This window comes from Phyllostomus hastatus, unplaced genomic scaffold, assembly GCF_019186645.2.
Source record: "Phyllostomus hastatus isolate PE091 unplaced genomic scaffold, TTU_PhHast_1.1 phas_scaffold_93, whole genome shotgun sequence".
Lineage (NCBI taxonomy): Eukaryota > Metazoa > Chordata > Mammalia > Chiroptera > Phyllostomidae > Phyllostomus > Phyllostomus hastatus.
This window is the reverse complement of record NW_025334042.1, coordinates 15,457,978-15,484,771: the sequence shown is the minus strand read 5'-3', so window position 1 is coordinate 15,484,771 and position 26,794 is coordinate 15,457,978. Positions and strand designations below refer to the sequence as shown.

Sequence of the window (26,794 nt, the reverse complement as noted above, 5' to 3'; positions counted from 1 at the left end):
ATATTCCCTCCTTGCTTTTGCCCCACACTTGAAGCAGCAAGTGCCTAGATATACATTCTTATGGGATCCTGGTAAGTTAGCCACCCCAAGGAACTCCGTTGGTAGTTTCCAGGAGTAATTACCATGCCATTTGTGCTTCTTTCTCTTGTGTGGAGAGTCCTATGGGTTAGTCTAACCTTGATGGAGATTGAAGTGTAGTAAGACACCAATTATCTTTGTTGGGGCCAATGCTTACTCAGAGCCAGCTTTCAATTAGGATATGCTCTAAGAATAGAGATTTGGTCCTTGTTACAGGCAGGCCAGGTGGATGGACAGCAAAAGCCTGCTAAGATTCAAACCCTCCTCTTTTATCTTCTCTAGGTGTTTTCATAGCTTCTTAGGGTCCCAGTAAAGCAAGCCTAACCAGCATCTCTTAAGAGGTGGTTTTGGGAAAGGGTTGGTAAGTTTACCTGCTTTCAGGTATGGTGATATATGAAGATACACTTCCTCCTGGAACACTGTGGGGATAAAAAATATGTATGTTAGCCATTTTTGGAAGGGGGATGGAGAGGTTCTTTTACTTTTATCTTCAGCCTCCTATTGATCCTTCCTTACTTCCTGTCTTACAGAGTATGTATAGTTAACAGTCCCTGTGGTCATTTCCAAGGACAGAGGAGAGCCTAATTTCCATTATTTTTAGCTGCTGACATTTGTAGTCTGGATTACATAATAGGAAAGCCCTGGCCCTTTCAGCTTTCTCTAAATTCAAGGCAGGCCTCAAACTGGCCAGGGTAAGGACTATACCACAGGGAAGGGAACAAATCAAGTGACATTTTCCTAATTCCATTCTCGCACTGACATCCTCTAAATGTACATTGCCAGTATGGACCTCCAACTCTGTTACCTGTTTACTTGCCATCTCCTTTGGGTGTCTAATTGGCATCTCAGACTTCATATGGCCAAAAACAAAATCCTAATCTTCCCCTTCCAAAGTTTTCCCCATCTGGTAAATGACAAGTCTAGTTGCTTCAGCCAAAAACCTTGGTATCTTAATCTTCATTGATTCCTCTCCTCTTACACCTCACAATCCAATCCAAACCACCAGCAAAATTTCTTAACTCATTCTCCAGAAACCCAGAATCTAAATATTTCTCAACAATTCCACTGTTATCAAGTTACTAGCTCTTTTGGATGACTGCAGAAGGTCTCACAGTTTCTGCTCTTGCCACCCCTCCCTGAGTCTATTCACAACACAGCAGCCAAAGTAGGCTTTTTAAAACTTAAGTCAGGCCCTGTCATTCTGTTCAAAACCATCCAATGACTTCCAATTTCACACATATTAAAGGCTAACATCCTGCTCTGGCTGGTGTGGCTCAGTGGATTGAGTGTCGGCCTGTGAACCAAAAGGTCGCCAGTTTAACTCCCAGTCACAACACATGCTTGGGTTGTGGGCCAGGTCTCCAGTTGGGGCATGAGAGAGGCAAATGATAGATGTTTCCCTCCCTCTCTTTCTCCCTCCCTTTCCTTCTCTCTAAAAAATAAATAAAATATTTTTTTAAAGGCTAATATCTTTAAAATGGCTTAAAAGGCCCACACAGTCTGCTCCTTCTCTGCCCTGGATTTCTCATTGACCACTCTCTCTCTTGCTCACCCTGGTCCAGCCAATTGGCTTTCTGTTCCCTAAAGATACTATGCATGCTCCCACCTTAGAACCTCTATTCTTGCTGTTCCTTCTCCTGTAAAACTCTTCCTTCCACATACTTGCATGGCTTACTGCTTCACCTCTTTTAGGTCTTTCATTTAATGGTCATCTCTGTGAGGGAATCCCTGATCACCCAATGTAAAACTGTAACCCCCACTCAAAGTATTCTCTACCCTTCCATTCATTAGTTTTCTCTATGGTGCTTCTCTGATTACTGTATGCCTCTTCCCACTGAACTGTAAGCTCTGTGAGGGCATATATTTTTCCCCTCTTGTTCATGGATGTATTCTGGGCCCCAAACTGCACTTAGTAGGTTCCTGTTAGGAATGAGTGGATAAATTCTCCCCAATTTCTCTTACAGGGAAGGGAGGGTGAAGTCCAGAGCAGAGCAGCAGCTGCTTATCCCTGGGGACTGTAGATGCAATATCGCCCCAAGTGTTTCTCTGCAGGACTGTCCTCCCTGGGGAAACTTCCTTGCCTTCCAGTGCCTGGAACGGGGCTTTCATCAGCAGTGGAGCCCCAGGCCAGAGGGCTGTACAGCCAAACGGGGGCTGGCCTGATGCAATGATTACACAGAGATAGTTGGAGACAGGACAGAGGAAAAGATACAGGGACCAATCTCAAGAGAAGGACAATACTCTGGAGAGACTCCAAATGACTTCCCACACTTAAGAAATCCAAGATGCTCTCTTGTGCAGGAGGCCCACGGACCTCTGGGATACAGGAAAAAACCCATCTCCTTTCCCTGTCCATGGGCACTCGGCCTCTAAAAGGCTGTGTCATTCTCCTGAAGGTTCTGTCCACTGCTCGAGTTCAGCATGGCTGTCCTGTGTAGGTTCACGAACCCCAGCTACGGTTGTAGCCATCCTGGCACAGAGACGCTGCCTCCGATACAGGACTGGGGGTGGGGTTGCTGGTAGCCGAGCCCAGGCAGCGGCCTAATCGGCGGTCTAACAGGCTTCTAGGGAGTGGGGGTGTGTCTTGCTGCTCCACCTCCCACCACATAGGCCTAACAAGGAGGCCTGAGATAAGCAACAATAGAGAATATAATAAATCTCCCAAGAGCAGCCAGGCCCCTTTGCTCCAGGCAGGGGTGGGGTGACGCTGTCGTCCGAAGGAAGCAGAGCCTGTAACACCTCTCCCGAATAAAGGATCTCGCCATCTCTCCCTCGGACCGTCGCTAACTTCATTATAGAGGTGGTGCCACATCCTAAAGAACGGATGCCCGACTTTGAGCCGACAACGTCGCGAAGACCAAAGGGTAAAAGGTAGATGGGCGATCGATACTCACCTCCCTCCTCAGATTCCAGCTCTGATTTTGGCTCCGTCGCTGCCACCCGCTCATTTTCAACATTATAACCACTGTGTCTTAGACTCCAGCCTCTGACCTCGGTATCCCAGAGCAGTGATCTTTTAACAGGGCCTTGCCCTCCTCTCAGGGGCGGATCCAGAAGCCAACTAATCAGAAAGCGGCACGCCGGAGTTGGCCCCGCCTCACCCTTACAACCGCCACTCAGGAGCCGCGCGATACCTCCCCATAGCTCCCTCCTTCCTGGGGGTCGAGGTCTCGCTGGACCCGGAAGTGGCTTTGGGTCACGAGGATCCGCAGAGGAGGTGAGTGAGTCATGCGCGCGCGCGCGCGCGCGGACCGGAGAGCTGGAGGGGGGAGGGGAGGAAAGGGGGGCGGGGATGATGCAATGTTTGGCAACCAGTGTCTGCGCGCGCAAGCGCAGGGGACTACGAGGGTAGTGGGAGGTGCGGGGGGTGGGGGGTAGAGGAGAGAAGGCGGGGCACCAGCTCCCTGCACCCAACGGCCCCAACGGCTATCAACCTTGGCTGTCTCATAGGCTGATGAAAGAAACCTCACTGTACCTTGCCTACCTCAGGAGCTATTGGCCCGCCCCCCCCCCCGCCGGCATTAGACCCCGTTTTACCTCCTCCTTAAAGGTCCCGTTTTTGCTTGGCCCCTTCCTAGCTAATAATGGGCACAAAGTCTTATAAACCTCCCTGCTTTGAAAGTTTGCATCCATCCGCCAAGATTTTCTACACCTCGAGTTTTCTTAAAGGGGTCTCATCATTTAGTCTCCTAACTACCTAAAAAGGGACTGAGGTACTTGAATCCCTTTGGTAGTCATTTTCAGCTCCTTTCAGAAGAGCACCCTTAACTTGTATGAGCCCTTAGCATGCCAGAACTCAGGTTCTTTGCCTGAGGAGGCCTGATTCTGTTGCCCCACTCATCTCCCCTCATGTTGCTCTAGTGCCCTTCACCAAAGACCAAAACCCACCCTTTTCACTGAACCAGGCAGTAAGTCCTGTGACTTCCTGATCTGAGGGGGTGGGCATAGGCCTCCTGCCTCCTAGGTGTTTGGTCCACAGTAGAGCCTAGTTGCGTGCACTTTAGCGCACGTCGGCCTTGAGGTTGCTAGGAAATGTCAGATTCTAGCTTCAGCTGCCCCTCACTTGCCCAGGAATCCCAGTCCAGTCACCTAATCTCTCTGTGCCTCACTGTTCTTGTTTGTAAATAAAAAATGAGTTGTGAAAGTAAAAAGAGGGGACTATGAACTTTGAGGCAGCTTGAACGAGAGTGAAAAGCACCATGCAATACGCAAAATATTTTTTTTTAGGTAGAAAACAGAGGCCATGTGGTGGCCTGTTACAGATCCTGTCGTACTTGCATGGGACAGCCAGAGTTTGTGTAAGTGGAAACTGTCAGAATGCTGGTGTAGCTGAATGGCTGGTATAGGTGGTGATCTGACAGTGACAGGTCCTTGGTCAGGCGTGCTCCATTGCTCCAGACCTCCATTTCTCCTCAGTAAATGGGGCTGGCAGTGGGTTGGACCAAATGCACTCTCCTGGTTCAAAGACATGACCAGATTGTCAGTGACAGGCAGAGGTCATGTGACTTGACCGGCCGAGGTCGTGTTGTGACATGTTGACCTGGGGAGGTGGGTCAAGTCCCACCCAGTACAGAACTCGGGAAGCCTTTGGGGCAGGGCAGGGCAAGCCGCGACTTTCATCTTTGGGGGCTGGCCCCTCCCGGGCCGGGCATTCCTGGCTCTCTCGACAGATTGTGGCTTTGGAAAGGTTCCTCCCTGGGGAAAGCTGGGATTGGCCACCAGTGGTCTGGGAAGAGAGTCAGATCCTTCCGCGGAGCAGAAGGGAGGGCAGGGCGGGGCGGGGGGGGCGCGTGGGGTGTTTGTTCTCTTGGGGATTAATGGGGAGTTGTGGGGGAGGGGTAGGCGCGCTCCCGCATGCGCACTGCGGCCCCTCCTGTTGGCTCGTCGTTGTCCGCTGGGCGGGGGCCCGACCCCGCCCCTCTCCCGTCCGGGCGGCGGCGGCGGCGGCGGCTGTGGCGGCGGCGGCGGCGGCGGCGGCGGCGGTAGCAGCCTGCGCGGTGCCTTCTGGGAACGGAATCCCCAGGGCTGCCCCTGGCCCCCATGGCGCATGCGCGGGAGGCCGCTCGGTGATCCGCGGCGGCGGCGGCGCTTCCTGCTAGGACCGGCTGGGGCCGTACCGGAGGCTCGGGCTCCACCGACCCTCCTCCCACTCCCTCCCACTCACCCTCTGGGCCGCGACTGCGCAGGGCGGGGCCGGCCGAACCATGGGCCGCGGTGAGTGCAGGGCCCGGCCCCCCCACCCCCGCCCCTCCCCCTCCCCTCCCTCCCCTCTGCCCCCTTCGCGTCCTCTCGGCCCCCTTCCCTGGCCCCATCCCTACTCCCCCGCCCTCACCTGCCCCCACCGTCTCCCCCTCTTAACTGCTTGACTTTTGCCTTCTTCACCTCCCTCCCGTCAGTGCCTTGCCCACCCTCCGCCCGCCCTCTCCCCAAGTTCCTTCCTACTTCGTGCGCCTTCCCCTCCTCCCCAAGCTAAGGGAAGCAGTCTGGGTGACAGGGCGCCTTGTTATAAGAGGGAAAGTTTTGAAGCCGCCAGTGTGGGGGGGCAGCGATGGTGAGGTTGAGAAGGATACTTGCAGGTTTGAGGGGCGGCCCCACATATTAGAGGAGAACCCTTGTTGGAGTTAATTTTAAGTTTGTGGGATAGGAGGTGCTGAAACCCCTTGCCTTAGCCTTGGGGGGAAATCAGGAGCTTCTAAGGATCCTGGGACAAGAGCTGTGATTCCAATCTTTCTTAAGAACACCCAAATGAACCAGATCAGCATGGGGTGGGGGCAGTTCTGTTGGTACCACCCAAGGTGGCAGTTAGGCAATGGCCTGGTGACCTGTGGGGCAATCTCTACGTTTTATATGATCTGCCTGTGTGTGGGGGTGGTGGTAGGGGGGAGGTACTGGAACATCAGGGGCTAGGCTCTTTGGGAAACTTCCTAGTGGCCTGGCATTATGGGAGTTTGCCCACATTCCTGGGTGAAGTCTTCTGTCTCTGATGGGACAAAAGGACCCTACTTTTTATATATGTAGGGATTGGGCTGTGATTCTTGGTCCTTGGAGGTTGAGGCTTTGACTGTCTGGTCCCTAAGGGACTGCATATGTAAAGGTTGGTTGTGGACTCAGCTAGCATGTCCCCGAGATTTTTATGGGCACTTCATTAATGATCTTTCCCTTGAGAGTACCTTGAACTGTTGTGCTCTCCTGAGTTGGACAGATTCCTGACAGTCTCTTCTCTCTTCTGGCTTGCAGGTGTGGGCTAAGCTGGCGGCCCCGGCTTTAGACTGGACCCCACAATGTTTGCAGAGATGTTCAGGTAACCATGGTGGGATGGCAGAGGGCTTCCCCCTTTCTCTCTCCTAGCTCTTTGAGGGTTCCCCCTTATCTCTGGGTTCTCTTGGGTCTCCCCACAACCTTGCCTTCCTGGAGTACTCCCTCAGGTACCCAGCCCAGTTGAATCCTAATGCCCACATGGATGTGTTATCAGGCACGTGGGAGCTGATTACACACAATGAATGGGGGCAATGAGAGCAGTGGAGCAGACAGAGCTGGGGGCCCTGTGGCCACATCTGTCCCGATCGGCTGGCAGCGCTGTGTTCGAGAGGGTTCTGTGCTCTATATCAGGTAGAGATCCTCCAAGTTCCCCAAATTCTATCCCTAGGCCCTTCAGTTGCCTGAGTTTTCTCTTTCGCACTCCATCTCTCAAAGCTCAGGTCTCTGGTACCCTGTTGCTCTTCTGCTCGTCCTTCCTTCCTCAACCCTTGTGGTTTCTGTCTCTGAATCTGTTCTCCCTCTTTCTGTCTCTTTATACATACCTTACGCTCAATCCTTTCTAGGCAGGTCTTTGATTAAGGAAGTATCATTTAGGAATGTCTCTTGATTCAGTGTCAACTAACCCCATACTCTCTGACCCTGTCCTTTTCCAGCCCAAGTGGCACAGAGCTGTCTTCCTTGGAGCAAACCCGGAGCTACCTCCTCAGCGATGGGACCTGCAAGTGCGGTCTGGAGTGTCCACTCAATGTCCCCAAGGTCAGAGTGATGAGGGGTGCCAGAGAGTACAGGGATAAGCTTAGAAACTTAATGCAAATCACTGTCCATGGTAGGTAGCCTTTGTCATAGCTTCCACCTTCTCAGGGTCCCTGTCCATGCCTTCTACCTTACAGGTTTTCAACTTTGACCCTTTGGCCCCGGTGACCCTGGGTGGGGCTGGGGTGGGGCCAGCATCAGAGGAGGACATGACCAAGCTGTGCAACCACCGCCGGAAAGCTGTTGCTATGGCAACCCTGTACCGCAGCATGGAGACCACCTGCTCACACTCTTCTCCTGGTGAGTCTTCTCCACATTACAGAAGACTGAGTACAACTTAAGTGCCTGGAAGAGGAATGGTGGGAGGAGCTTTATGACAGGGAGAAAGAAGGGTGGATTGGGGAGCTGCTTGGTGAGAGGGCAGAGGCACGTTGGGAATTTATGACAAAAGAAAGTTCTTGGAAGGGGAGCTACAGGCTAACCCATCGTTTCTTATTTATTGCAGGAGAGGGAGCGAGCCCCCAAATGTTCCACACTGTGTCCCCAGGGCCCCCCACTGCCCGCCCTCCCTGTCTTGTCCCTTCTACAACTCCACTTAATGGAGGTCCTGGCTCCCTCCCCCCAGAACCACCCTCAATTCCACAGGCCTTCCCCCCTCTAGCAGGCCCTGGGGGGCTCTTTCCACCGCCAAGACTTCCTGACCCACTCCCCTCTGGAGGCAGCAGCAGCCCCTGTTTCCTCCCAAGGGGCAATGCTCCCTCTCCAGCCCCACCTCCTCCACCTGCCATTAGCCTCAATGCCCCCTCATACAACTGGGGAGCTGCCCTCCGATCCAGTCTGGTACCCCCTGATCTGGGCTCTCTTCCAGCCCCCCATACCTCCTCCTCACCACCTTCAGACCCTCCTCTCTTCCACTGTAGTGATGCCTTAACACCCCCTCCTTTGCCCCCAAGCAATAATATTCCTGTCCTCCCTGGCCCCCCTGGTCCTACCACTCAGCCACCAGTGTCTTCAGCCACTATGCACCTGCCCCTGGTCCTGGGACCCCTGGGAGGGGCCCCCACGGTAGAAGGGCCTGGGGCACCCCCTTTCCTTGCTAGCAGCCTACTCTCTGCAGCGGCCAAGGCACAGCGTCCCCCGCTGCCCCCTGCCAGCACTTTACAGGGCCGAAGGCCCTGTGCCCAGGCGCCCTCAGCTTCCCATTCATCATCACCCCGTCCCACTCAGCGCCGTAGCCGCAGACCCCCAACTGTGTTGCGAATGCTAGAAAGGGGAGGTCCTCAAGCCCCTAGACGGAGCCGTCCTCGTGTCCCTGCTCCTGCCCCCCAACCCTTTTCTCTCCCTGAGCCATCCCAACCAATTCTCCCTTCTGTGCTGTCCCTTCTGGGACTCCCCACCCCTGGCCCTTCCCACTCTGATGGAAGCTTTAACCTTTTGGGGTCAGACGCACACCTTCCTCCTCCCCCAACCCTCTCCTCAGGGAGCCCTCCCCAGCCCAGGCACCCTATCCTGCCCTCCCTGCCTGGGACCACCAGTGGCAGCCTCAGCAGTGTGCCAGGTATGTGAGTGAGTGTGGTAGAGCTCCTTCTCCCCTGGGGTGAAAAGACACAGCCAAGGCATTTAGGGGAGAGTTTAGAGTTCTCTGGTGGTTTTCTGGGTTAGGGGCAGGGAGGTTGGGTTCTTTGGACACTGGGAGAAAGAGCCTCCCTTGAGCTGAATCTCTCTTTTCCTTTGCAGGTGCCCCTGCCCCACCAGCTGCCTCCAAAGCCCCTCTAGCCCCCAGCCCTGTACTTCAAAGCCCATCTGAAGGGCTCGGGATGGGGGCGGGCCCTGCCTGTCCTCTGCCTCCCCTGTCTGGTGGGGAGGCTTTCCCTTTCCCTAGCCCTGAGCAGGGCCTGGCACTGAGTGGAGCCGGCTTCCCGGGGATGCTAGGGGCCTTGCCTCTCCCTCTGAGTCTGGGGCAGCCTCCACCTTCTCCATTACTCAGTCACAGTTTATTTGGCATGCTGGCTGGGGGAGGGGGACAACCTCCTCCTGAGCCCCTGCTACCCCCCCCAGGGGGACCTGGCCCTCCCCTAGCCCCAGGCGAGCCTGAAGGGCCTTCGCTTTTGGTGGCTTCCCTGCTTCCACCACCCCCTTCAGATCTCCTTCCACCCCCTTCTGCACCTCCTAGCAACCTCCTTGCCTCTTTCCTGCCTCTGTTGGCCCTGGGCCCCACAGCTGGGGATGGGGAGGGATCTGCAGAGGGAGCTGGAGGTCCAAGTGGGGAGACATTTTCAGGTTTGGGAGACCTGTCCCCGCTACTATTTCCCCCACTTTCAGCCCCCCCTACCCTCATAGCTTTAAATTCTGCGCTGCTGGCTGCCAGCCTGGACCCCCCCTCGGGGACACCCCCCCAGGTGAGGATAGAGGGTGATTGGGTGGGACAGAATAAGAGGTAGAATCAGAGATGGGAACTGGGAAATCAAAGGTGTTTGGTGTTATGGTGAGCTCTTCTTCAGGGCCTTTGGGAAGGGCTTAGTGCTTGGCTAAGGGTAGGGCAGCTGCAAGAACTGTGTCTGTATTTAATAAGTGTGGCTTACTTCATTCACATGAGGCTTCAGTGAGATTGTACATGTGAAAGTATTATAAATGTATGGGATACTTTACACATGTGTTATAGCCATTCTTTATCCTTAGCCCTGTGTCCTGAGTGCCCCCCAACCTGGACCACCTACCTCCAGTGTCACCACGGCAACTACTGACCTGGGAGCCTCCTCTCTGGGCAAGGCCCCCTCCAACTCAGGGAGACCCCCCCAACTCCTTAGCCCTCTGCTGAGTGCCAGCCTGCTGGGTAAGTTTGAGGGGAGATACTGGTATGAAAGAGAAGAAAGGAAGCAGTAAAACTTGGAAGTAGCAGCTGGATAAACTGGGGAAGAAAGTCTTTGACCTCTGGGTAAAGTCTGAGAATAGGATTTGCTCCACTTAATTGATTTGCCTAGGCAGATCCGTGACTGTACTTCAACAGGTGACCTGTCTTCGCTGACCAGCAGCCCTGGAACCCTCCCCAGCCTGTTGCAGCCTCCTGGCTCTCTTCTCTCTGGCCAGCTGGGGTTGCAGCTCCTCCCTGGGGGGGGAGCTCCTCCACCCCTCTCAGAGGCTTCTAGTCCCCTCGCCTGCCTGCTACAGAGTCTCCAGGTGAGGGTTTGGGGGTATGTTTTGTCACTGAATTTTTTCCCAAATTTGAAAGCTGGGCATTCTGAGTTACAAAGCAGGACTGTATTTGAAACTGAGATTTCATTTTTTTGCCTGCAGATCCCTCCAGAGCAGCCAGAAGCCCCCTGTCTGCCCCCTGAGAGCCCCACCTCAGCCCTGGAACCAGAGCCTGCCCGACCTCCCCTCAGTGCCTTAGCCCCACCCCATAGTTCTCCTGACCCCCCAGTCTCTGAGCTGCTCACTGGGAGGGGGTCAGGGAAACGTGGCCGGAGGGGAGGAGGGGGACTTAGGGGCATTAATGGTGAGGCCAGGCCAGGCCGGGGTCGAAAGCCTGGCAGCCGGCGGGATCCTGGCCGACTAGCCCTTAAGTGGGCACGTGGTGGCTTCAATGGACAAATGGAACGGTCTCCAAAAAGGACCCACCACTGGCAGCATAATGGGGAGCTGGCTGAAGGGGGTGCTGAGCCTAAGGATCCATCCCCTCCTGGGCCCCATTCTGAGGATCTTAAGGTGAGTGCAGAGCGACGGGAGGTCTGGCTGAAGGGCTCCAAGGATTGGTGCAGCCATGGTGCACTTTCCTAACTTCCCCTATACACAGTCCATCTTTTCTCAGGTGCCCCCAGGGGTAATCAGAAAGTCTCGTCGTGGCCGGAGGAGAAAATACAAGTGAGTGTTGGGCCCACCACAACCCTGGCCTTTCCCCACTTCCTACTGGGTTTATAGAAATGGCTAAAGAGTAGCTTGGCTTTCAAAAGGGCAAATACTTTTTTGAATATGAATATTATGCCTTTACTGTCCAAATATAGAAAGTTTCCCACCCAAACTCTGAAATTCACCTGGTGCTTGGGGAGGTGTTCCTGATCATCTGTGCCCCTTATTGCAGCCCTACACGGAACAGCAATAGCTCCCGCCAGGACGTTACCTTGGACCCCAGCACCACAACCCGAGTAAGTGCGTGTCAGTGGGTTGGGAGGGAGGGGATGTATAAGGGATCAGGCAAGAGGAAAAGAGGGTTGTAGGGGGAGAAAGATAAAAAGACTTTGTGATACCTAACTGATCACTTCTTTCAATTTTCCCTCTTGTATAGGTGGCTGTCCCTCTGACTCCCCGGGCCCGCCCTGGCCGTCCTGCCAAAAACAAGAGGAGGAAACTGGCCCCATAGCAGCCATACCTGGAGCTGGATCTGACCCTGATTGGGGAAAGCTGAGTGCTGAGCCTTGGGAGCCCCTGCCAGCCACCTGCACCTGTGGACAGTGGGTGGGGGCACTACTCCCCACTCAGAGCACAAATGCAAGCCCTTCCCCTACAATCCCATCCTGAGCCATTGCAGGGGGTAGGGAAGCTCAACCCCTCCCCCCCCCAAAGCCATGTCACTGAAAAGGCCTTGGGGGGGATTGGTATATGGCCTGCTCCCCACTAGGCTAAGGGGAACACCCCCTTCCCCAGGTCTTTTATTTGTTTAAGTTATTTTTGCACAAATGACTTTTATATTTAATTCGACTTCATTGCCTCCCTTCTTGAAGCCAGCAGGCTCAGTTTACAAACCTGTGAGCTACTGTTGGCTGCTGCCCTCCTTCCCAGTGAAAGGTACAAAGCAATAAGCATCATGCATCCTCCCCTTACCCCTCCAACACCCCTCTGTCTCTGGCTCAGGTTACTCAAAGCACAGATCCCCTCTTACCCCTGTCCCCAGGTTTGAAACACACAGCCTCATTTCAAGGTGTACCCAGCTTCCATCTGCTTTCCTCTGGGATAGAAAAAGGGGGTAAGGGGGCAAAGAGGGCCCTCTGGGACTCTCCTCCCATACACACTACACTGCCCCTTCTCCTCCCCATCAAAATGCTCAGAGACGTTGTGATGATGCGACTGAGGATTATGCAACATGGTCCAACCGGAGCGGCCAGCATGACCAGCTGTCCAGGGGCTGCCTCCTGCCTTTTCTTTTGTAAAGACAAGACCCTTGGGAGTTTTAATTCTGTTTTGTACTTGCCCTGTGGGGCCTCCACTGCTTTTCTATGGGAGACACTCTTAATTTAACAGATGAGAATATTTTGAAACTCTGGCTCTGACTCTGTACTCATTTTTTCCTTAGTTCTTTGGTATAAACAAGTTATCATTTAAATTCCCCTCTTCTAGCAGAGAGTAGCTTAGACTGCCTATTAAACTATGAATGTCTCTCAGTGCTGCCTCTTCCCCAGGAAATACAGCAGAGGCCACACAGAGCACAACAGCATTTAATGGTCAGAAACAGTTGTACAGTGTTATACCCAGCCACAGAAGCTGTGCTGGAGAATAGGACCCAGTCCTTCCCACACCAGACAAAGCAGTACTGGACATGAGCTGGCATGTGACTGGGCCCATGTCCTTATCCCCAGAGCCTGAGGGGAGACCACCATCTATTGTAACACCCCCCAGCTACCACTCGAGTCATCAGAGAAAGGGTTTAAACCTCACATGCAAGAAGAACCCCTTGTTCCCAATGTCAAATGGGATGGGGATGCAAGAGTTGTAATTAAGGGGAAGCACTATGTAAGCTGTTAACAGTTCAAAGGGGTAGATATTACCCCTGTTCTCCATCTCCCAAAGGGGCTCACTTTCCCAGTTTCTTCATCCGTTCATCAATGTTGGCAAAATTCCCTTCAATTGTGGACAGGTTTTCATGCATCGTTATCTGCACCTAGGAAGTCAGAGATGTTTTATTCTGTCAGGTCCAGGTGCTTACCCGGATGAGGACCTAAAGAAATTCTCTTAGGATGAGATGAAATGGAAACACAGCTTATGAGCCCCAGTGCAGGGAGGCTATACCAGAAGTTTTCAAACTACCCTGGGAGTCCCATGGACCTAGCTCAGGGTCTGCCAAGCAGGCAGGTCTCTTGAAAGGGCCAAGAAAGACGGTCGAAGTAGGGGTTCTCTGGGTCAAAACTAGAAAACTTCTAGAGGAAGAATGTTATACCAAGTACATTTTTTCATTTATTTTGATGGTTCTGTAATGCTGGTCTCTCAACTTTAATGCTCCCCCCAGCACTGCAAATTCTCAACAGAAACCAAGGACTCACTACGTGGTGGACACTGCTAAAAGGATGAAGGAAGAAGGTGAGGCTCACTGCTCAGAGTCAAATACGAAGTGGCAGAAGCAGCTTGGAGCCTAGTTTCTGACTTGAAAGCCCATATTCCTTCCATTGTACTATGCTCAGGAGCACCTGGATGAGCACCTGGGGAGGGTAAAGCTAAGCTGAGATTACAGAGGGAAAGGGTAGATTTCAGAAGAAAAGCTGATGTTTATTGAACTAACGACCCATGTCATTTAACCTAAGTCCACATAACTCTGAGGTAGGTTTAATTTCCAGAGAGCAAGACAGAATTTCATAGGTGAAGTTATCAAAGCTTTCACAACCACTGAAAAACATGAAGACTCACACCAAGCCCCTGCCACAAACTATGCTACCAAAGGGGCTAAGGCACACAACCCTTTGAGATGAAGCTGGAAAACCTGGTCTGTGTGAGTGCTGAAGGGAGGCAGCAAACCAATAATGGGGCAGGTACCTGGGTCAAGAGGGTGGTGTTGTCCTTGAGAGAACTAGCAATCATCTGCTGTGTGGTGTCCAAGTGTGTCAGGAGCTGACCGAAATGCATGGCTATAAAGGAAGAGAGGTACGGGGAGGTTAGAATGCAAGATGAGGAAAGGAAACAGAAGTTGCCCACTTTTTAATTCCTCTAAGGACACCTGGCAGCTGGCCTCTCACCTTGCTCATGCAGCTGCTTGATGGTGACAAGTCTCTGCACCAGCTCAGGAAGAGTGGAAGCGATGGGGCTCCAGCGCTGTATGGTTTCATATAACTGGTGCACCTGGAGGGATATGACAAGGCCCAGAGGGGATGGCCCAGCAGTCAGTGAAGTACATGACTGACTACTTCACTAGGGTGGGGTAAGGTCAACTAGGAGGAGACAGCAAAACACTGCCCTGACTTTCTCAGCTGGTACGAGTTTATGAAGACAGGGACCTGACTGCCCTGACTAATGGGGCTCAGTTGGTTGGGTGGTGGTGTGAAAGGTTGCCAGTTCAATTCCTGGTCAGGGCAGGTGTCTAGGTTGCGGGTTTGGTCCCAGTCGGCATACAAGAAGCAACCTATCAATGCTTCTTACATCAATATTTCTCTCCCTTCCCCTCTCTCTAAAAAATAAAAAATGAAAAAAATAGAAACAGAGACCTGAGGATTCAGTGCTCTCATCCAATACCATCCAGATGACTTGGAGAACACAAGGGAGCAGGAAAGGGTATGAAGATGGGGAAAGGAGTTTTGCTGACCTTGTTTTGTGTATCTGCATCCTCCACAGAGGCTTTATGTTTGGCGATCTCATTCACTTTTCCTAAGACACTCTGCAAACAGATTTTAAGGTTGATAGTAAGTGCATCAAAGGCTTCCAAAGCCCCAAGCTACCTTTAATTCACTTTGTCTTCCACTTAATACCTGTAGCCGAGCCTCCACTTGGTCCAAAACTGCAGGCTCCAGGGTGCTCACCTTTGCCTGCAACAGCTCTACAGTTTCCTGGAGGAGGGGGTTGGGACAAGCTTCATGAAGGGGAAAGAGTAAGACTAGGAAGAGGCCACCCCCTATTCCACTGGAAGTAATTAAATATATAGCTATAGACCTCAAAGTCATTCTCCAAGCAACCCAACCCTAATATCCCCTTGTAACCCAAACACTCCAGTTCCTTTCATACTCACTGTAAGGCAGGCTCCTTGTAGACCTGCAGAAAGGGGATTCTGGTGGGGAAAAGGAGGAAAAAAAAATCAGTGGTTCTACTACCGCCATATGATTACCACCTTTTCCCATCATTTCCTTTCTAGCTGAAAGCCTGCTGGCTCTTCCCAGGGTTCTGTGGAATGTTGTGGACCTCAGACTGAGGGTACAGGATATGAGGGTCAGACTATGTGTAGGAGTGCACCTGACCTGAGCATCCTGATCACAGCGTACAGCTGCTTCCAGCTCTGTCAGGCGCTTCTCCAGTTCTGCAATCTAGGGGGAGAAAGAGGTGAGATTTAGGTGAGATTTGCCATCACGTACCCTGACGCAGCAGTGGGAGGTAAGATCCTGCTATTCCCTGCTTGTCTGATTGCAACTCCCCTCCCCTCTCTCTTCTATCTACCAAGGGATGCCTTTCCAAGGAACGAATCCCTAGTCACAATCTTAATCTTCACTGAAAATAGATGGGTGAGGGAAACATGAGGAATGAGACATCAAGAGGAATCAGAAGCACCTCCTCCCCAGGAATGATCCCTTGGAGGAAGGCAGGAAGGTCTCCAGGGCCACATCTCCCCAACTCCCCGGTGCCTCCCCCTTCCCCTAATACTACATACACTTACCTTGGCAGCTTGAGAGAACTTGTCCTGCTCAGGCCGAGAATGTAGTTCATAAGTGACAAGGCTGCTATCTGGGGGGGTTCCACTTGTGGTCTTTCCCCCTGAACAAGCCCCTTTGCTGTTCTTTGTTGCTTCCAACTGCAGCAGTAGGCGCCTAGGTCAGGAGACCATGTAATAACATCATGACTTCAGGATGCAGGCCAGCCCAGTCACCCTCATCTCTACTTCGTCGTAGTCAGCATTAAGGAAGAGCTAGGCCACCTCTTCCTTTAATAGCCCATTCAATACTTGGCTGAGTCCCTCTATACCCCAGTTAGTAATGACTTCCCAACCAATTAAGGGCACCCACTTAGCCAGAGCTCCATCAGGGTCAGTAAGGTTGATCGCTGCATCTGGTCCCAGCAGCTTCTCCAGGTGGGAAGCAACCAGCTGCTGCTTCAGTGCTGCCAGCTGTTTAGCCAGCACCACGGGGGTCAGCTTCTCCTCAGTGGCTGACTCCTTCACTGTTGTCTGGTATGAAAAGCAGACAGTGAAGGGTAGCAATGGTGAACTAAGGAAAAAAAAACGGATCAAGATCCAGCTGTGGCTGGAAATCACCTATAGCACTGAATGTAGAGTTGCGTATATTCTTATACTGGAAATGTCAGTCCCCTGATTCGGGAGCTTAGGGGGGAATCTTTCCCCTCCTGCTGGGAGGTCTTCCTCCCCTATATAAGTCATAGCAGAGAGGGGAGAAGAGAGTTTATAGTTACCTTGATTTTTTCAACTTCAGTTGTCAGTTCTTGGACCTCATACAGTAGTCGCTGGTACTTTTGCTGGGGTGTCTCCTTCACCCCCAGACCCTCTCCAAGCTAAAGAGCAAGCACAGAAGGTGATGTTATACTTCCCAATACCTCAAGAATTTACTCAAACCCTGGGCTTGAATTGTAAAGGTATTATACCCAACTCAAAATCTACAATGCCCTAGTGAATTGAGATAGCTAGAGGCTTGGAGACTCTCCAGAGCAAATAGGAGGGATAAAACATCCTCAACAGCATCCTGCTGGGCTCCTCAGGACCCCCAACCGGAGAGACTGTATCCCTTGATCTGTAGTTAGAGAGGATCACTGAACCATTCCCATCAACACACGCAACAAACCATCTCATATTCTCCAGATTCGTATCCTGTCCTCTTGGTTTTTCCAATACGATCAGAGAAATCTGTCAACAAAAGAGGATGAAATTGAGGGACTGATCTAGGCCCAAGGTAGTCATGGGCTTAGGTGACAATGAGGGCTCCCAGGAGAGATCTCTCTGAGGGACCCTTTCCCAAAGCAAAAGTCACTAAGGCCCGAGGACAGGCCTCCTCCCACCCAATTTACAGCCCAGTCTCACCAAGTCCCTTTGTTCCCACTCTCTTGTCTTTGAACTTGTCATAGGCAGCATTGGGATTGACAATAATGTGCTCCACACTTGTGCTCGTGAGTTCCTCCTGCAGGAATAGGTAGTTCAGGCCTGGGGCAGACTTAGTCACACTCTACAGCTTCCCCACAAAATCCCCCAAATATTACAAGACTGGTTCCTACTTTCCAAGAGGAAAGAAGGGGCAGCTCCATTCCAAGCTGCTGACCCAGGCTTGACCTAGGAAACGAAAGCTTCCTGGTAAATTTGGAATCTCAGTCATATAAATATTAATGCCCTGATTCAACCGGGAACAGAAATTACATAGCCTCCCCATTCCCCCACCCTACCCAATTGGGACCTCCTGGTTATCTGGCACATGTTGTGCACTCAGGGCAAGAAATCAACTTGACCTCTTCTAACCTCCCCATCCCAAAAGTCAATTTCCTTGCAGCTGAGGAATTCCATTTTCAAGCTAACCTCCATTCTTGCTTGAGGAAAAGAGGGATGGCAGACTCAAACTACTAACTCTAAGGATGAATATTAAGACTTTAATCTGCTGCTGAAGGGAAGACACCAGCACTCAGATACAAAAAAAAAAAAAAAAAAAGTTGGCTGGCAGAGGGCTTGACCAGAAGCTGTTTCCAGGCTGCCATGAAGCCAGGGAATTCAGGGGATAGACAGAAGAGGGAAGGGATTACTGTATTATTTTTTAAAGGACATCTTAGAAGCAGTATCTGCTGGCCAAGAATACCTGTAGGCAAGAGTTATATATAAGTCCTGAAATGAAGATAGCCCAGCATCTTGTCAAAGAGAAGCTCCAGTACCTGCCCCTTCTCCCTGACCTCTCTACTGTCTCTCAAGACTGAAGCTATCCCATAAGCAGGGGGCATGGTAGAGAAAGTGAATGAGATTTTAGTTTAGAAACTGAGGCAGAGAGGTTCCCTCCTTACTAAGTACCCACTGACTGTTCCGATTCCAATAACTACACCAAGACTGGGCACTTCAGACCTTGTGCCTGCCCTTCAGTCATCAGGAGTCTGACAGCTCTCACTACATCACTGAAACAGGAGGATGGCGGGGGGCAGACCTAGGAGACCTAGGAGACCCCTTAGGAGTCCTTTTCTTTTCTTTGGGGGATGACATCTCTACTTTCTACAGAAGGAAGGCAAAATGAGTCTTCTTTCCTTCAACTGGAATAATGGTTCTCAACCCTGGCTGCACAATAGAATCACTTAGAAAATGTTAAAACAACCACCAAAAAAAGAGGCCTGGGCTTACCTCTGTAGATTCTGATTTATTGTTCTGGGATAGGGCCAGGGCAGTAGGCTAGTTTAAAAGCTACTCAGGTGATTCTAATGTTTTTAACATGCAGCCAGGACTAAGATTCTCTGCCTGCGGGTACTTGTGGGGGCGAGGGAGGGGGAATGATGATGATGGAGAGACACGATGGAAAAAGAGCAGCAGACCAAAGCTCTGTCCTTCATCTCTGGTCTGCTATTAAAGAAAGAATCGGTGTGAGTGGCAGCTTTGAAAAAAAGGGAGGAGACGGGGTAAAGAGATCTTTACCTCTTCTTCATGAAAGTGCTGGGCAGAGGGACAAGAGCTAAAGATTAAGGGAAAACAGAAGGGTTCAATGTTCCACATATGAGGGCCTAGGGGAAAAGACAACCGAGTCCCAAATATTACCTCTTTAACCTTTGAAGCGTTACAGCCCACACCCACCAGCCAAACAACTGTATGGTTTCTAGCCTCTGTAAGTAAAGTGTCTGAGGACTCATGCTCAGGAAAGACAGCCATCTTGTCTGAAGTTCACACTCAAGAATATGCCACTCCTCCTTGTGAGTGACCCAAGCAAAGCCAATGCAGTAGAAATCCATTAAAAACAAACAAACAAACAAACAAACAAGCACCTCTCAAGAAGAGGAATAGGAGACATAGTCTACAGACCAAGGAAAGAAATTAATTGTAATTGCCATTTATTAAGCCCTTATTATGGGGTAGGCACAGTGCAGATAAGAACCTACTTTCTTATTTACTTTCCTAAAAATAGGAATGGGGTAGACTAAAAAAGGTGAACACACAAAACATGACTTTCAGAGGTTCTGGACAGTAAAAGGGACGGACAGTGCTTTCACGTCCTGCATCAGGAGGGCTGCCCGACACTGGCATCCTCGAGGGGCCTCTCTGAGGGTGCGGCCGGGGAGACGCAGAGGCACAGCACTCTTTAGTCCTCCAGGGGCACCTACTCTACTAGTCCACCAGTGTCTCGGGAGATCTGGGGGCATGGATAGGGGTCAGTGTCATTACAGGGACTTGTGAGATGAAAAAAAGGTTGTCAGCTGAAGAGATTAAAGATTTAGTAGAGACAAAGGAACAGAAAAACAACTGTCCATCACAGCACACCCCATTAAAAAGCAGATGAAAGGTCAGGCTTCTTACCAGCTCCTTGTGGTTTCCCCAGAGGTGAGAAAATCAAAAGAGTTAAAAGGAAAGGGAGTGGGGGAATGGGGGTGAGGGAGGGAAAAAAAAAAAGACAAAATTGTTATTAGCAAATTGTCACATGCACTACATGACAGTCTTCAAACACACTGTACCACAGGGCCCGGGGAGCCTAACAAAATTTAGGGGCAAAGAAATTTCAGCTGGGGTTGGCACATACCCCAAGAGAAAGAAGAGTCTGGGTCCCTTTCCTCTCTGGTGGTGAGGATGTCATGAAGCTCTGCCATTAACAGCAACAATTCAGGATCATCTGGGAACTAGTAGTTGTATGTTGCAAACCAGAGGCATGGAATAGGAGAGTTGGGGAAGAGAAGGCTAGGTAGTGGGGGAGCTGCAGAAATGGCAAAATGTGAAGCAGAGGCTATGGAGATTCTGAGGACACGAAGCTCATTGAGGGTCCATAATTCTCAAGGGGGAGTCCATGTCTTAGGTCTTCCTGTCTCCTGGCTTCTCTAGTTTTGAAGAATTAGACATTTGGGTGGCAGAATCAGTCACAATAAGGGTGCTCATGTGGGTGGTCTGGTACGATTTTACGTTCAGTAGGAAAAAATATGTCAGGTACAGAGATGGTGAATTTAGTGAAAATTGGGTTGGCCAAAAAGTCTGTTTAGTTTTTTCCATAAAATAAAAGACATATTTTTCATTTTTACCAGTAATTTTATTGATTTGGGTATTTTGAGTTAAGTCAGCTATCTCCCACTATTGGCTTCTAGTGGGTAGAGGCCGGGGTGCTGCTAAACATCTTCCAAGGTGTAAGACAGCCCCACAGCAAATTACTTGGCCAAAATGCCAAAAGTACCACAAAACTTTGTAAGCCACTTTTGACATGTTCAATCAGTCAAAGTACCTTCTGTATACACCAAGCAAATCTTTTTTTGTGTTTCAGTTGCGTTTTTACCTTTCTTAAAATAATAAAGCATAATACACCAAAAAAGTTGCATATTTTCTTCCATTTTCAATATTAAAATGGTTGTACAAAAATCCACCAATTTTGGTAAGTTTTTTAAAAATGTGCGCTGATATGATAGCTGTCACAATACAATCTAACAAAATTGTTTCGAGTGAAGTTAAAGACAACAAAGCACTACTAGAGCCATCTTATGGAAAAAACAAAAGGAACTTTTTGGCCAACCCTATATGAAGCACTTAATGCAGCCCCATTCTCATTCTCTGCTGTCAGAGGAGAGGCAGGGCAAATCCTGGTCCCTCATGTGGTCTGTCTTTGAATCCATCTTGAGTGGTGGGTAACTCACCCTGCAGCCCTCAGGGATCCAAAGCAATTCTGCCATGATGTGCTAGCACAGAGAGTGCAGAGGACACCAAGAGTCACAGCAACCAGCCCATGTGCAGAACATGTTTCTTCAACCCTCTATTTACAAAATTCAAGTGGTTGGAAAGTAGACGAGGGGGAAACGTGGGAGTATTTCAAAGAGGCCTTCTTTTAGTCCAGGCCACACAGATAAAAATCCCACTCCCAGGCAAGACCAGTAAAGAACTGTCAGTAAGGAAAACCCGGCTGTACACCCTGCCTCTCCAGGAGCTCTACTTAGGGACAGACAGAAGTATGGAGGGTCAAGTGCTTCCTGCTCCAAAGATTTCAGCTAACTATATCTGATCCTCAACATCCCCACTCCCTCTGTGATGCCAGGGTCCACCCTAGCCAAGACACTTCTCTCAGCTCAGGGTAGAGGTGGACCTGGGTCCTGTGGTCTAGGCTGGATGTCTCTGCAGAGTGTGTGTAAGCACCTGCAGGTGCACATGTGCAAATACATGAGAGGGAGGCACACACACTATACACATTTCTCTTACTTGCCCCAACAAACTAAAACCAGCTTGGAAGAAACTCAGAGAGGAAGGACAATGGGCCATAAGTTCAAGTTCAAATCATGAAGAACAATCAGAAGGGGGGAGGACAGAAAATCAAAGAGACGGTAAAGTGGCATATTAGTTTGTAAATAGTATGCACCACCTCCAGATCTGTCCTATTGGTGGGTTGGGGGAATGATGAGGGATGAGATTTTAGGCATAATTGCTGTAATCTGGAATAGTAACAGTTACCATGGAAACCTACTACACCCAGCCACCTTGACTAGAAAATTCTAAGTGCCCTGATCCCAGGTACTAGCTTATCTGGTACATGATTCCCAGTCCCACTCACTAATGGACTCCCAGCCTCCCCAGACCTATTTCGTTAAATGGCTGTGCCTCAGAAGGTTCTAGATCAGACAGAGGAAGAGGCCACTGCTGCTCTCTGAGCCTGTTCAGGCTCTATGCCAACACTGTAGCCAGAGGGACTTTGGAACCATGATAACAAGGAAGATAGACAGTACTGCAGAATAAAACTGTCCAGGATGGACCAACACAGTGCTGACCAACCATCCATTTCTAAAGGAGGGGTACAGAAACACAAAGACTCATGGAAGCACAAATAACCCAAGTTATTACCTTAAAATTAGCATTTAACACCCCTCTTCAATCCTATTTACCTTTCTCTAAAGGTTTATCATAGAAGAATATTAAAATGAGTGTTTTCCAGGCATAATCCACATATAGCTAAGAAGTGACGACTGTGGTTGTTCCCCTTGCTCTCCTCTCCACCCCTGTCTGGAATTACTAATAGTCATTCCTTTTCTCTTAAATCTATTTCAGTCTAAGAACAGCAACCCCTTCTAACTCTAGCCCCTAAATGCCTTATTTCCCAAAGCACTCCTAGCCTCCATGTTTCTATCCCATCCTCCATTAGACAGTTTTATTTTACAGACCTCGCAAGAGGAAGAGACAATGATCCGTGGATCATCATTGTGCTTCTAAACCTTAATTTTTGATCTTTAATCATAAGGCCAACAGGCTCCTTAGTGATCCAGCTAGGAACTCATTAGAATTTAAATTAGCTACAACAATAGCACAGTGACAGAGCATTGCATGCGAGATGGCAGATGAAAAAAACATGCAGAGAAGAAGCATTGAATGGTCTTACTTGTGCAAACTAGTGTCCAGGCAAGGTGGTGAGGAGGGAGGATGGGGGAAGCATTAGGAAAAACTCAGGTAAGTTCAAGTGCGCCAACAATCAATGAACACAATCAAGCATACTCTATGATATCCCAAACTGTAAGGAAGAGAACTTACTATCTGTCATTTCAAGTTGCTGGGGTGTCCAGCAATACCTACCCTTTGAAGAACTGAGGCCTCTGCCAGGGCCTCACCAAACTATGGCAGATCATTTGTTTTTCCCCCTTTCACATAGCGTTCAGAATAGTTACAGCACAAAGGGAGACACTAAGTCCTACTTCTAGCAAGGTTTTCTAAATTTACCCCCTTTGCTCCAGCAGTTCAAAAACCATGAGCAGAATGCCTCACAGAGCCAAGGCAGACTGTGGGCCCAGGGGGATGAAATTCCAACTGGGAATTAGCTTTCTGGACAACACATTTTAAGAGATGTCTCCAAACAAGCCCATCACCCCAAAAAACTTAGGAGTGTCTGAAATGCAGAAAGGCGATCCTCCTACACTGAGGAAGAAAGGGCTAACCTGTATAGTTTTCTGGCCCATTCATTTTAAAATATTTTGCTTCCTGCTAAAATCATTTTAAAGGGATAGTAGGAAACACAGGATCACCTTTACCAAAATTAAAACCTTTTATTACTTTCCTCCCCCATCCTCCCCACTATGGGAATCACAAAACTTTTATGTTTAAGTTAAACTAGCAGTTACGATCTTTAAGGAACATTATAGGATATTATTTCCTCTGGCAGCCCCATTTCTTCCAGGTGGAGCAAACAGAGGAGAGAAGTTAAAAGGGAGGTTCAACACCTTTTGACTGTTCCTAAAAATAAAAATCTGGAGATGCCCCCACCCCCTCACATGTTCCATAAGAAACTGGTCATACTGGTTGTCTCCAGGGAAGGGAACTGACTGGTGGCCGATGGTGGAAGAGAAGCTTTTGTTCTATGTGCATATATTACCTATTCTAAAAACCAATAAAATTAAAGTTGCAAATAATCTGGAGACTAAGGCAGAGCATGCTCTTTGCCAGGGGTTAAGAAGTTGACTGAAAACCTCATGGTTCAGTCACAATAGTGGTGATGTGCACTGTCACCTATGCTAGGTCTTAAGAGTGAAAGTGAGAAGAGGACAGGCTGCTGGTGAGAACCCAGGACTCATGGACATGAGGTTTCTGGATTGTCTAACTACTACTCATTGCTCCTCAAGTTGCATATTTACGTCAGTATTAAGAGCAGTGGCAGAACCATTACTCAGCTGACTTCCCGAAAGCTGCCCTCCTAAAGTCCATAGGGACATGCAGGGGCCAGAGACATTAGCTGAAATCAGGAAACATCTCAGTATCCACCCCCCACCAAGGCTCCTGTAACAGCTGAAGGTCTCCCCACTCCACTCACTCCTCCCTAGTGAGAGTCATTTAGCTGAGTCTTAAGTGATGGATTATTCACCATGCAGATCCTATACACTTCTATACAGGCATTTAGGCAATATGCCAGAGGAAATGAACACTTATGGTACCCTCTCCCCACCAGATGCTACGCCGCTCAGGCTCAGTAGGGAGAAACAGCCAGCCATTTGGGTTCTTCCATCCCCCCCGGGTGTGGGTGTTATCTTTTTATTAAGAAATATCCCAATACCTTCAAAAGGAAAATTACAATGTATTTTTTTGTTTGAAAAGGAGACTGCTATGGTACTACCTGTTTGTATCATAGTCAGTGACAAAGGGACAAAGTTCCATTCATTTTCTCACCATGAAGGCTTGATGTTTTACAGGAGAGGCCGAGGCCAGAGCTGAGCAGTAACTGAACTGAGGCTGTAAGAGTGTAATCCTCAGCATATGCATTCCTGCCCTGGGAGGTCAGACATAGCTTCCTAACAGAATGTGTCTTGGAGTGACAGGTGCACACCTAGTTGCTTGAGCAATGACAACATCTGCATTATCTCCAGATACTCAGGCTTGGGGGACAGACTGACATGCCAGCAAGTACAGAAGCCACAAGGAACATACCACTGAGAGAGGGGACAGGGTGGGTGTCATGACAAAGTAGGAACCATTTCCACATGGGGGAAATCAAATAAGGAATAAGTGAGTACGCCAAGCCATACATTATAAGCCAGCAACCAGCATTCTCCAGAACTAACCAGCCCCACAGCCATAGCCACAGGACTTACAGACACACACACTAAGCCTGTTCCCGCTGACTCTTGGTCACAAGTTTATTGAACTCTCACACCATCCATGGGACCCTAGCCCAGCTCTAAAACACATCCTGCACTATGGGGTAGCAGATCTTTGACCCCCTTGGCACTTACATACAGAACTTTTACTATGTTGATTTCCATTCACTCAATTTTGTTTTTTCTTCTGTGTTTCCTATATGTATCCTAACTCCACCTAACCCTTGAGAGCAGGGACATGTCTTCCTATGCATTGCACCAATAAAAAAAATCAACACAATAAACAAATTTGATAAACAATGCCAAGTGGTTCCCCTCATTAAAATGTATCCAAAGTTAATTCCTTCCTCCTCAGAGTTCTCCCTGGATTTGAAAGTGATGCCAGGGCCTCTCCTCTGCTGATATCAAACATTTATGTTCTTTCTCAAATTTATTTTGCTCTGACCAGGTTTAGGGACCTTTGGAGGTCCCTAAACTCTCCAAATCATTTTCTTATTCTTTGCCCAATAGATACTGGGTAGTCATATATTTGACTATTCTATATTTCAAAGTTTAGCTCTTGGTAGGATACTAATGAACACATATTGAGTGAAATAGTTTATCAAAATTAGAAGGCCTAGGCTTAACCTCAAGCAGTTTATAAAAGCTCAGAATTCATGATTGATTACCATACACCAGCACCCTGGGGCCTGTCACTAGCCCCAAACCTAACTGTTTTGAGCTATTTCAATTTTATTTCAAAGGCCAAGAATCAGGTTCTGTTAGTTGGAATTCCACTGACTGTCTTTACTAGTATTGCTTATTGGTAGCTGCAAGCCCACCAAGGCCTTGCAACCTACACACCACCCAGGCTGGGTTGGCATACCCGCTTATTGCTGTGGCTCCCCAGAAAAGAGAAAAGGCCTGCCTAGGGGAGAGACGTCAGAGTCCAGAGGAGTCCTGAGGCAGCACACAGTCTTACCGCATCGAACTCCGCTTGGTCATCCTCAGGTAGGTCGCTGGTTTCATAAACATCTGGCTCGTTCCTGGCCTGCAGGTAGAAGTAGTGACCACCCAACCTTATTACCCAGCTTCCACCAACACCCCTGACTCTATTCCCTTTGAATAGTTAACAAAGAAGGCAGGCTGTGATATCAGGGTCCTGTCCCTTCTCTTCCACCTGCCCAGTTAACTGCACGTCAGTTCCCACACCTTAGAGAGATAGGAATGACAGTGGGGACAACTAGGACTTGATAGTAACTGATGAGTGTAAGTGATGACAAGGATGCTGCTCTGAGTCTGAAGGGGGAATGGTCCTTGGCAATCCTTATGTCAGAAGTAGGGAAAGGGCTAGCCGTGATTAGGTCCTGTACACCACTACCCCGGAACAGGGATGAGAGTGACTCAGGACCTCAGTACCCAGAATGCAGGCAAGGCAGTACAAAAGGGTACCTGCCGGCCTGTGCCAGGTGATTTAAGTGGTTGGGGTGGGGCACTCCCAGGAGGGCAGAGTTCTCTATCCAGCAGAAGGGTTCTGCCAAAGTAACCCTTCCTTTACAGGATGAAGGCCATCATTAAGTGGCCTGGTACGTGTGTTGGGGCTTATGGGAAGATTTGGGGAGACATGGGTAGTGTTGACATGGATGGCAGAAACACTCGGGCATAAGTGGTAAGGGCCCGGAGACGATTTCTGGGCCGAGAAACCGGCCACTGCCGGAAGAGGGGCCTCATAAGCCGTCCCATGGCCTGGCCCAGTTGGATCGGAGGAGTCCTGAAGATGATGCGGCCCGCCCGGGAGGCAGCGGTGGGAGCCCCGGGGGCGGAGGAGGGACTGCAGGCGGGAGGGGGTCACAGGTTGATGCCTGTTGGGGGTCCTTAGGGGGTGAGGGGCGCGGTCCTGGGGAGCCGAGGCCGGCCCTGTACTCACAATGCCGGGAAGGTCGGCGTATTTAGGGTCCGCCATGGCGGCGGCGAGACGGGTTTGGGGGGCCGGTGCTCGGGTAGGGGAGAGGCTGGGTCCGGGTCTCGGGTTAAGGCGGCGGCCAAGGGAGCGGCGGAGGAGGCGGAGGAGCACGAAGTCTCGCGACAGCAGTAGCACAAGAGCAGGATA

General features: G+C 50.0%; 2 protein-coding genes across 7 annotated transcripts; one reads left to right on the top strand and one right to left on the bottom strand.

Moving 5' to 3' along the window:
- The first annotated feature begins 4,305 nt into the window (after positions 1-4,305).
- On the top strand, positions 4,306-12,346 carry MBD6 (methyl-CpG binding domain protein 6). Of its 3 annotated transcripts, none has more exons than XM_045829630.1 (13): positions 4,306-4,376; positions 6,316-6,379; positions 6,551-6,687; positions 6,990-7,092; positions 7,227-7,389; positions 7,595-8,647; positions 8,827-9,488; positions 9,769-9,922; positions 10,097-10,266; positions 10,384-10,794; positions 10,883-10,950; positions 11,168-11,231; positions 11,372-12,346. In XM_045829630.1, the coding sequence occupies exons 3-13, from the start codon at positions 6,575-6,577 to the stop codon at positions 11,444-11,446; spliced, it is 3,036 nt and encodes a 1,011-aa protein (XP_045685586.1). In that variant the 5' UTR covers positions 4,306-4,376; positions 6,316-6,379; positions 6,551-6,574; the 3' UTR covers positions 11,447-12,346. The 3 variants fall into 3 exon arrangements, with proteins under 3 accessions (XP_045685586.1, XP_045685585.1, XP_045685587.1); XM_045829629.1 differs by lacking the exon at positions 4,306-4,376 and adding an exon at positions 4,984-5,292; XM_045829631.1 differs by lacking the exon at positions 4,306-4,376 and adding an exon at positions 4,986-5,292 and having other exon boundaries at positions 10,898-10,950.
- A 156-nt stretch (positions 12,347-12,502) lies between these two features.
- DCTN2 (dynactin subunit 2) lies at positions 12,503-26,794 on the bottom strand. Of its 4 annotated transcripts, none has more exons than XM_045829637.1 (15): positions 26,612-26,786; positions 25,667-25,735; positions 19,469-19,474; positions 17,021-17,117; positions 16,785-16,846; positions 16,399-16,497; positions 15,996-16,156; positions 15,650-15,800; positions 15,237-15,302; positions 15,011-15,049; positions 14,754-14,831; positions 14,591-14,662; positions 14,028-14,130; positions 13,828-13,919; positions 12,503-12,961 (listed from the first exon to the last, which is right to left on the bottom strand). In XM_045829637.1, the coding sequence occupies exons 1-15, from the start codon at positions 26,645-26,647 to the stop codon at positions 12,875-12,877; spliced, it is 1,218 nt and encodes a 405-aa protein (XP_045685593.1). In that variant the 5' UTR covers positions 26,648-26,786; the 3' UTR covers positions 12,503-12,874. The 4 variants fall into 4 exon arrangements, with proteins under 4 accessions (XP_045685593.1, XP_045685594.1, XP_045685591.1 ...); XM_045829635.1 differs by lacking the exon at positions 12,503-12,961 and adding an exon at positions 13,326-13,496 and having other exon boundaries at positions 26,612-26,794; XM_045829638.1 differs by lacking the exon at positions 19,469-19,474 and having other exon boundaries at positions 26,612-26,783.